Source organism: Arachis stenosperma, chromosome 4 (assembly GCF_014773155.1).
Source record: "Arachis stenosperma cultivar V10309 chromosome 4, arast.V10309.gnm1.PFL2, whole genome shotgun sequence".
NCBI classification, from domain to species: domain Eukaryota; kingdom Viridiplantae; phylum Streptophyta; class Magnoliopsida; order Fabales; family Fabaceae; genus Arachis; species Arachis stenosperma.
The window spans coordinates 10,351,031-10,363,200 of record NC_080380.1 but is presented as its reverse complement, the minus strand read 5'-3'; the positions used below and the strand labels follow the sequence as shown (position 1 = coordinate 10,363,200).

Sequence of the window (12,170 nt, the reverse complement as noted above, 5' to 3'; positions counted from 1 at the left end):
ACAAAATAAGATAAAACTGTTATATAATAATAGAGAGAATAAAAAAGTTATTATAAAATTATTTATTCAAAAAATTTAAACTAATAAAAAGATATATACAAAAAAAAAGTTGAAGTTGTATAAATTTTTACATAAATTTTTTTCTTTTATATATATAATATATACATATATGTATATATTTATAAAAATTTTAATATTATGTCATAAATTTTTTGTTTAATTTTAAAAATTAAATTATAACAAAAAATACATAAATAATTATATTTTTAATTAAAAGAAAATAATCAAGAAGAGAAGAGTACAATAAAATTCTCATTAATGATATATTATTATCAAATGAGTAATAATATAAAACATCTAGACAGACTATTTATAAAGTTATAGTCAAGGGGTAGTAATTGGTTCAACTAATTTACGTTTGAATTTATAATTGATATATATTTTCAAATTAAATCTTAACTAAATTCATCCATTACAATCAAACACATCCAATATTCAAACATTTCATAACATAATTTTCTTTTATGGATTTAACTTATGAGTAACGATAGATAACTAAGTTTTTTTCAGTCAATGTCAGCTAATTTTTTTAAATTATTTTATTTATTTTGACTCTAAATCATAAAACTTTAATTTTAAATGTCAAATTATAAATCCAAACGTTAAAATTAGATAACTAATAGTTAATTTTTTATAATTTTGTTTAATGTATTTGGGAGATGTGAGGGCTAGAGGAGGAGTGTGAATTTTGTGTCGTATATACAATTGCATGGATGAAAAATATAATTTTACCCACAATTAATTTCAACAAAGTCTTTTCATTGTTTAATAATTTCTCATTTCTAAATATATATATATATATATATATATATATATATATATATATATATATATATATATATAACATAATATAGAAATTATTGTATGAGAAGCTATGATTCACGAAAGGCGTGTACCAATGACTTTTCTCTCACATGAAATTTGTGGAAATTGGGTGTTGTAAAAGCATCATGTTGAATAAATATCATATCTAATTCAACAAAAACGATAAGGTTGCTTTAAACGTTATTTTTTTTTGTTGACGGTGCTTTATTATAACAAGTCGTATATAACAGTCACATAGAGAAAAAAAAAAAGTTCAAGTTGTAATGACTAATGACAGTAACATGGGACATTATTATTAGGTACAGGCTTCTTTTCTAAATTTTCCATAGTATTGACTTCATTATATTATGGTCTAGAGGGATTGGAGATATTAAAAAGTAAATAAATAAAGAACTTTATTAGGTCCATTTCATTATTTATACCTATAATTTGTTATAATGTTACGTCCTTTAACCATTTTAAAGTCACAAATTCACAGGAGGGCTGCACCTTTAGTGGGTTCTCAAATCTCACATGCATATATGTTTATTAATATATGAATGAATAATATTTTATGCTATAATAGAAGAGTGAACGTCAAGAAAAGCATAAATTAAATATGTTACTGAAATAGAATTGGCAGGGGATGGATTTAAAAAATGTTGACAACGAAAATAAAATATATATAATATGATAATAAAATAAATTTTATAATAATTTAATACCATAAATCAAATTTAATAACACAATAAAATAATAAATATTTTAATGATATATTATTAAAAAAAATTAAATTGTACTAGAGGTGTTTGTCCTCACAGTATAACACATACATACATTCGTTCCTTATCTTTGTTATATTGAATGAAGATTTTCTTTTTGCTTATTACATCATTAATAGATTTTTTTTCTCTTAATACTCATAATGTTTCTCCATATGAACTCATGCATCAGCATAAACTAAATTCAAAAAATGTTAGGTGTACAATTTTTTTTATGACTAATACAAATAAAATTTAATCAAATGGTTTAAAAATAAAAATTTCGCGTCATTTTTTTCTTCTTTAACTATTGTCGGCATTTGTTTTTTCTTCTTACATTCCTTTAACAGTACAATAATTTTGTTGCATAACGTATAATTCTTTATGTACAGGATAAAATTTTTGGAATACTATATACTTAGAATATTAACTTACTCAACTAATAAAATATATTCGCAGTAAAAATTTATGCTATATATAAAGATTTGTATATTATATGCAAAATTTTGTGTGTTATATTTTGAAATTTGGATGCTATATCACTAAATTTTTATTATGCTCTCTAGTAAAAATTTGTATGCTACAAAAAAGCACAAAAACAAAAGTAGTGATATATACACACGTATTTTTTTCATTCGCTCGACTTTACACAAACTTTATTAAACTTAATTACAAAATAACTTGTACACATAGCATCACTCAAACTATATTAATATTTTTCTACTCTTCATATTATCCTTAACTATGTTATTCTTAACTAAAGATTTGGATCTTCTAAAGTTTGAATTTCACTTTAGAGAATAAAGTGTGATCTCTTACCATTTATTTTATAGGTGGGGCCAAGAGTAAATATGAGAGAAATACCATTCAAGAGTAGAAAATTACACTTTATCCTCTAAAGTAAAAATTCAAAATTTAGAGGATCCAAATCCCTTAACTAAAGCCACACAATCTTACTAAATTTGAATACATACACAAATCACAACTCTGTTTCTTGGCTATGCATCATCACAAGAGATATATCTCACACCACAAGTAAGGGAAAGAAAGTCTTGATTACAACACATACATGCCTTATTTGATGAATCCAAATTTCCCTACACTGAATTACTCTAAGACCTACTTCAGTGATAGGAATTGTAGTTCATGTACCCTAACCTCTCCAATCTTACTACTTTTAACATTGACTCCTCTAATCTCCTTAATAACATTCCCTCTTCGGTTGCTAAAGCTCTTCAATCACCACATTAATTGATACCAAGCTATCCAACTGTACTCTTAGGATGCAGATGAATATTTGCAATTAAGAGACATCCAAATGATAATATATTGAAGTATAAGGCAAAACTTGTAACTAAGGGCAATTATATTTAGCATTTATTACTCAAAACTGAAAACAATGTTTAATTACCTTATTTACAAAACGTAAACAAATGCTTTAGTCTTTATTACTTTTAGACATAGACATGATGAACTCTTAGCAGATATAAGAGATTTAAGCCTGAAAATGATATGTGAGATTGGCCGCTTTTCCTTTTCTATTTTAGTCTTTATTATTTTGAGGCATGAATTTTTAGTAGATATAAAGAATTTGAGTAAGTAATATATACAAGTTAAGTCTTAAAATAATATCTGAAATTAGTCATTTGCACCAAAAAAGTTTTTAAAATTTTAGTTGTACCATAAACATCATTTTGAGATTGAAAAATAGTCCCTTTATTTTAGAATTATATTAGATGTCTTATAAACAGCTAACAAGGATTCGAATCTTGGATAAGCTCAGATTATTATAAAACTTGTAATAATAGTGTGTGTGTATGAGTATGTATATATGTGTTGTGTAAAATAAAATAAAATATTTTAAATTTTGGGACGAAGTTAAAATTATGTTATTCTGTATATTATTATATATTTTAGACATTACTATAATGCATTATTTTGAGAGAAAAAGAGAAAGGGGGAGCGGGGAGGAATGAATGGATCATCATATATTGATAGGACCTCATTGGCAAAAGAAAAAGGTCATCATCATCTTGTGACTTGCTTCAATAATTCATAATCTAAATTTGAAAAGTAACACTACAACAATGTCTCGAAAATTAGGTAATTAATTTTTTCAGTTAATATCAATTATTTTTAAATTAAATTGTTTATCTTAAATTATATATACTTAATTTTAAATCATAAATTATAAACGTAAATATTAAAGTTAATTAATATTAATTAATTAAAAATTAATTGTCTATATTTTCTGTATATATGATTATTAAGTGTATTATTTCTCAAACTTTTAGTTAGGATATCCAACCTAATCCATTAGACTTTTGTTGCCAAGCCGGTTGCACATGTTTTACTCTAATCTCTTGGTGTAATCAAATTAAACTAAGTGCGTGTCACAGATTTTAAGTCTAGAGAAATTTGATAAACACGTCAAAGACTTGAACCAGTTTAGATAAATAATTTAATTAAGTTTTTTTTAAATATAAGAACTTATATTAAATAAATAAATTATTTTATATTTAAATTTTATTATAAAAATATTTATTTTAAAGTTATTTTAATAAATAAGAATGATGAAATAGTTTTTGAAAAAAGAAGTCAAATTTTTTTATTTTTTTAAAAATTTTTAAACAACTTTTTAAAAAATTAAAAATATATTTAAAAATTATATTAAATAATATTAATGTAATTTTTTATAAATTAAAAATAAAAAAATAATTTTTAAAATTTTAACGGACTCTTAGTCTAGACGAAATTAATTTATTTAACAAAACACGTAATGAAGACTATCTATATCCTGATTTTCAGTATAGCTGTATAGGTAGGTAGAAATTTGTTCCTTTTTTTTTGGCTTGAAGAGTGATTTATTCTATTTCTGCGTACTAACTAGCTTAGACTAAACTAAAAGGTGAATGCTATGGTGCTTATAATGTGGTGTCTATTTACTAAAAAGTGTTAAAAGTTATTATTTTATTTAAAAAATATAAAAATAAATAATTTTTAAAAAATTAAAATTTACTACAAAAAGTAAGTTAGATAACATTTAGGCAAAAATTCATAGACACCATAGAATTGGCCAAACTAAAAATAGTTAGCTACACGTGTATAATGCAAGGGTAACAACATAGCAAAATATTTTTTTATTAATAATAAGAGACTCAGGTTCGATTTTCTTTCTTCTCTTTCATTCATTCTTTTCGTGTAGCTTGTAGCAAAGTTGCTATACAATAATGATTATATTTTAAGATTTCTTAATCACGGATAAATAAAATGTATATTTGGTCTAGTAGACACCAAATTGCAATTTCCGGATTATAATTTAATTAGTAATACTGAAGGGAAAATCAATTATTATGGAACCGACCGACCGTTGATCTTTAATTCATCCTATAATGACACTCGTAGGGTTCATATTAAATCTATCAATCAATTTATTCATAAGTCACAAAAAGAAGTCAATATAAATATGATTGATATACTAAACCATAAAATACACATGCATGTTGTCATAAGAGAAGTGATTCCAAGAGCTGGTTATTACCTGCTTGTAGGATGAAAATTAAATTTTATTATATTTTCCATTATTCCTATTTTAATTTAGTTATGTGTATTAGGTGTAAGCTTTGTGGATTTACAATTTTACATTGTTACTTTATTTTTTTATGTATTATGAATTTCATCAATTCAATCATTAAATTATGTTATGTATTATTTGAATGATAAAATTTATACCATACTTCAGAAAATTTAAATATTAAAGATATTAATATAATAATTGATATTTATTTGTATTTTAAAAATTATTATATATATGTAAAAATAAAATAATATCGTAACAAATAATGTTAGATAACCAATTTTTTTAACCAATATTAGTCAATTTTTTAAAAATTATTTTATTTATCTTAAATTTTAAACTTTAAATCATAAACTTTAATTTTAAATCTTAAATTATAAACCGAACTACAGTTTGTTAACTGAAAATTGGTTCCTATATTTTTCGTATCATAACATATTAAATTAGCTAAAATTTTATAAAAAAAAAAGTAAAAGTCTTGAGAGCCAACATTATAGCAAATATTCAACACAAAAAAAAATTAAAATTTTTAAAATAAAAACATTCAAAGTTCAATTAAAAATTTATTTTCAGTGGATTTCACAATGAATTTTTTTAACAACATGCTAGAATATTGATTGTTATAATGTTATTTCTTAGCATTACTCAATTTATAAATAGATTGATATTGATGTTAAAATGTTAAAATTAAACGACTACCCTTAAAAATCAAAAGCAACAAACTAGATCATAGAAGAAGTACATTTCTTGTTAAAGATATTAAATTCGTTCATACATCGATTCTCAACATGACACAACTCAATAGATATCATAAGAATACACAGAAAAAGCACATTGACTATGGAGTACAAAGTTACATATCCATGGGAAATTAAAGCACATACATTGCATCCATGTGCATATATATAGAAACCCTTTATTAGAAAGCACTAATCAACTTATTTAGTAGGAGCTAACCATGCCATCTTCTGAGAAAGATTCCTTATTAGATGCAACATTAGCCAACCCCATAGAGTTGCTATTAACAAAATTACATTGTTTTCTAATTTCACCATTTGTTCCGGTAAGCACACCAATATTACCCATTTTGATCATGGAAGCCTTAAAGGCCTCAAAGAATAGGGTTTGGTTAGCGCTAAAATTGTTGACAATGGCGGTAGTGCTTGCATTTGGTGTAGAGAAGAGTTCTTGATCACTTTGAAGCAGACCCTTTTGAGCCTGAAGGTTGGAATAGTATTTGTTGTCGACCGTGTCGGGTGTGGTTAGATCCAAGTTCACCACAGAAGTATTCTTTGATCCGTCTATAGGGCATTGTGATTGTAGTATTTGCCGGTAACTGCTGTCTAGGGTTGGATCAGGGTTGCCAGTGCCATTGAAATTGTATAATCGAGCGAAGAAGAATTGACATTGAGCTCTCCCAAATGTATGAGCACCTATAAATATATATGAATGTATACATACAATTACACACTAATGATAATAAAGGAATTTTAATTTTGATATACTATTAAGAGTTTAATTTTAATGATAAGACAATGTTTTATATATCGGTTTTGGCAGTTAGACAATGACTTTTGTAAATAATGTAAATAATGAGTTTTAAAATAGACCCAATAAAATAAATAAATACTCCACCCTTAATTTACCTCATAAACTCTAATATTAGAATAACCATCCGTATATATAGTGAATTGAATATCCGGCATATTCATTGTTCACGTTATTTAGTATTTTCATTGTCTTTTTATACTTTTCTTTTATATAATTGTTTAATCATATCTATTATTTTAGATAATTATTTATATAATTAATATTAAAAATAATTATTTTTAATAATGTGACATTATGGAGTTAGATATATAAATAAAACTATTTTATACTCAGTATTTCAAATATAAATTATACTATCAATATGAAATTACTTTTTATTTAATTTAAGAATAAAAATTGTTAGAATTGTGTTGGAACCAACAGATTTTGCTATATGTTTAATTTCATATATCCAGTGTTAGAACAATACAATTTATTGGAAAAAAGAAAAAAATGTATTTTTTATTTTAACAGTGTAATTAATTAACATTTGAATGTAATTAATTAATAAATCTTCACCAAAAATAAAAAATAATTAATAAATGCTCGCCCTTTATTATGATGTTTATATAATATACCTGAGAGTGTAACTAAATCTGTAATGTTGAGTCCTTGATTAGCAAAGGCTGTTGTAAGTTGTGGAAGAGTGAAGAAAGCAGCTGGAAGGTTTTGATTGGCAAGTGTGCGGTTTGCTGTTAAACTATCCCTTCTTCCCAATGGAACTTTCCAATCAGGACCACCTCCCTGTAATTAATCAGGACCAAATAATAATATAATTAAATGCAAAACTTAAACATGGTTGACTTTAAATTTATATACTATTTGAAACTTAAATAACATTATAATCGTTAATTGGTTTTCAAAGATGTGGGTGAAACACTGAATATATCCTTGACTTTCATTTGTTTTCTCTTTTGACTAATTTATATTGTGAAGAAACTAATAATTTTATCGATTTAGTACTAAATGAATTTTCAAACAATTATATATTACGTATGAATCAAATTAACAACTCATATAAAATATATATATAGAATATAAATATATATTACAAATATACAATAATTGACTTATCAATTAATTTTGTTTGTACATATAATATTTTTATTTTAAAGATAATAAAAAATATAGTTAGAAGCATACCAAAACAGATGCAATCTCAGCTGCAAGTGCAAGAATATCAGCACAAGAAACCGTGTTTGGACAAGCAGCTTCAACCGCTGTCTTGATGTCATTCACAACATTCAAACCTCTAATGGAGTTGTTATTTGGAGCTGCACCTTGTTCACTCACTATAGTAGCGGTGTCGTTCAACAGAATCGATGCGTCACAACCCTACATACATATACACGCATTATATATTATTTCAACAGGGATGTACGTATAGGTATAGGTATAGATATACGGATTAGTATACGTACTTGTACGAAACAGTCATGGAAGTGGACCCTCATGAGGCTAGCAAGAATGCGGGGATCGGTTTTGGAAACATTTCTAAGGACATCACGAACAATGGAATGAACAGTGGGACACGTGTCCCTATAAAAGGAAGGGTCTAGTTGTGATGCTTGAGCATCTGATGATAAAGGAAATGTTCCAAGAACCACCACACCACATAACACAATAGCCAAAAGGAACTTCATCGTGTATGATATATGTGTTTATGTTGTTTGTGCTTTGCATTAATAGCCATTAGGAACCTCTATTTATAGACACTATGTAGTGCTATTCACTCAAACTGCCATTTTTAAAACATATATAAAATTAGTAAATATATAAAAATTAAAACTTCTTGTGTTGAGTTGAGTGTAACTAACACACTACCTTCATGAATTAGTGAGCTAATAATATGATAGGGTAGGTATATGAAATAAAGAAGGGCATTGGAGTAATTGCAATAATATATATATATATATATATATATATATATATATATATATATATATATATATATATATATATATATTGTTTGTTTATTATGTACATGATATTTTTTTAACTAGTACTTATTATAGACCTTAAATTACCACATATGGTATGTGATAGTTTAACGGCAAATGAAAATTTTAGAGAAACAAAATAATATGGATTTTATTATTATTTTTATTATTATTATTATTTTTAAAAAATGGTATATGTATCACATATGATTTTTAACTTAGTGCTAAGAGAATCACTTAGATTATTTGGGATTCGAATATTATTTTATGTACGTAGCAATTTATTAGTCAATAATAAATGATTATACATGATGAGTAAACACATATTATATATTATGAGTAAATAGATAAGAGTTATTGTCGCATTTTTAGGCTCCACATTCAGTGGACCAAGATTTCTGGTTGTTTAGTATTAGGGGGTCCAACTTTCAGCTTGTCTCGTTTGAGAAGTTTCCTCTTAAATATCAAGAATGTCCCGCATTTTTTTCTTATTTACTTTGCATTTAAACTATTTAAAATAAATTTAACCCAAACTCCACAAGTAATTACCAAATAAAACTAATTAAAAAGTAAAACCAAACTAATTAACGTTTCAATTTTAAATATATAATTTTTAAAATTTTTAGATGTGTCAATTTTAATTATATTATGTGTATACAAAAAATAACCATTAAATTAACCGATTCTATAAAATTTAAAATATAAAATATATATTAAAAATAAATTAAACAATATATATATTTATACACAAATATATAGTGATTGTTTTTTATCTATAATTTTTTGTATGTATATAATATTTTTGGTTTTTCAATTCCTAACCTAATAGGTCAGGGAGTAAATTATATTTTTAAAAATTAAATATAAATATAAATATAAATTCTTAGTTATTTAAATATTAAAAAGATGGATTAAAATTTGTAATTATTCTCCAAATCAAATAATTAATAAATAAATACGACGTACGTCGTGTGACGAACACGTACTAGTTTTATATTTTATATATTAATATTTTGCAAATTCAAACTTGAAAGTTCGAAGCTGGTAGGGGATGCGAAGCTAGACTTAGATTTGGATTTTGCATATAAATGTTCTTGTAGTTTACGTTATTAATAGCAATATTTAACATGTGGTAGTGTGCCTTATCTGAGACACACATTGGAGCATTGTTTATAGACAACCTTTATTTATTCAACTTGCCACTTGTTCATTTCAAGATAGTAGTATAATATACTATCATCCTGATATAGACTAATTTAATTTAATGCCTATAATTTTTTATATATTTATGTTAAAACAATAAAAATGCATAAATGATCATATAATTTCATATTAAATATATATTTTAAAATCATGAAATATTGCTCAACTCAACCATACATATATATTAATAAAATAAAATAAAATAATTTCTCATAATCTTATTAATTATATCCAGTCATTATCTACTTTTCTTGTCATTAGATTTTTTCAAAGATGTAGTCATCTCATAAAAAAGTACTAGTACTAATAAAAACATTAATATTATCCATAATTTATGTAATGGGGTGTAAGCTCACATCAATAAATGCTTTACGAAAAAAAAAAAAAAGAATCGCATGATGAGTCTCCCACTCTCCGCACTCCACTTTTTTTTTCTTTACTTTAAATAAATTACCACGAAATATAAATAGATGCCATTTAATTTAAAGATATGGAGAATGAATTTTTTTAATTGTTAAAAAAATTGAGAGTATAAGTGTAATTTTTAATTCTTCATTTTTTTATATTTATTTTTGATTTCACTTATAAAATTAATAATGAAAGATTACATTTTATTTTTTCAATTATAAAAAATTAAGAGGATTCATTTTTCAAGAGATGTAGATGTATAGAAGAACACATGACCATTAATTTAAAAATTTTATTTATTACATCTATTTACGTTTACATGCATTATATTATCTAATAATTATTTTTTCAAAATAGTTAATAACAAAAAAAATTTAAAAATAATCGAAATTTATCTTATTTAATATTTATTAATTATTGTTAGGATTAATAAATTATAAATAAAGTATATTTGGGTTGTTCTTTTTACCTACTCTTTAGTATTACAGTTATTTTTTATTAACGTAATTGTCTATTTAATTTAAATTTGATTCCACACCTAGGAAAAAAAAATTATAGCCACCCTACGCTATTTAATTAATTTTTCTTGTATGTTTAATTTCAATTCTTTCAAATTTAATCTTACAGAATAATAACAATTGATGCAAGTATTAAAAAAATGTTGAAATTATCATAAAATGAAAATTTTTTAAAAAATAAAATTGACACGCTTTTTTTTTTTTTTTAAAAGTAAGCTAGCCTAGTCTGGCTATATTATATATAATCAATAAAATTTTAAAAAAATGAAGTAATCCAATTGACCTTTAGTGAGTTTAGATTGACTTTTGAAAAAAAATATTTATTTTTTATTTTTTTAAGAAAAGATATTTTTATAGAAAAAATTATTTTATATTTAAATAAATTTTTAAAAAAGAGTTTTTAAATATTAAAAATATCTTTTATTTTTATTTTTTAATAAAAATATTTTTTTTAAAAATGTATCCAAATAAATTATTTTAAATTAAATAAAAATATTTTATTTAAAAAAAATACTTTTTTCACTAAAAAAAACCAATCCAAACTAACACCCAACACTCAAGTCATGTAAATTATAATCAAAGACAATAATATAACAAGGAGGCAAGAAGTTTTCAACACTAAAAAAAGAGTAAAATCTAGGTTGGCCGCGAACTCGGGATCTTGTGTCAGTTTCATGCCTGTTGTGTATAAATTATAAGTCAAGAGATATCTAACAAAAGCATTCATGGTAGAAGCAATATCAGAGATGACATAGAAGATTAATTAGTTTTTCCTTTTTCCTTCTATTTTATAAAATATAAAAAGTTAAAAACTTAATCATTATATTTTTCATATTACTAATTTATTAGAGAGGATTTGGGAAATTTTTAACGGGTTTAATTTATTTGCAGTTATAATTGTATGAACGGGGAAGATAGATGTATAGATTGGGTATTTGTTTCAAAAGTCAAATTAAGAAGCTTCATCGTTTTGCCTCAAGAAAATTCTTAGTTATGATATATAAAAGTTTCATTTTATGATATTTGGATTACTGTATATGTACAAGAAAACAAAAATACAAGCATTGATAATGTAACAAGTGTAATTAAATTTTAAATTTTTATTCAATTATTTATATTATAATTATAACCACCTTCAGTTAAAATTGTAACTGATTTATTAAAGAAATATAATAAAATAATTTAAAGAAATATGATAAATATACACTTCTATAAGTGACGATGATGATTAATTTTTGTTGTAATATAAGACGAAAATGTATATATATATCATATGAATATTAAAAATATAATTATTTATATATATTTT

General features: G+C 23.9%; 1 protein-coding gene across 1 annotated transcript; it reads right to left on the bottom strand.

Moving 5' to 3' along the window:
• Positions 1–5,925: 5,925 nt before the first annotated feature.
• On the bottom strand, positions 5,926–8,483 carry LOC130976191 (peroxidase A2-like). Its single transcript, XM_057900977.1, has 4 exons — positions 8,214–8,483; positions 7,936–8,127; positions 7,371–7,536; positions 5,926–6,635 (listed from the first exon to the last, which is right to left on the bottom strand). Exons 1-4 carry the CDS (start codon positions 8,433–8,435, stop codon positions 6,145–6,147), a joined length of 1,071 nt encoding a protein of 356 aa, XP_057756960.1. The 5' UTR covers positions 8,436–8,483; the 3' UTR covers positions 5,926–6,144.
• Positions 8,484–12,170: the final 3,687 nt, after the last annotated feature.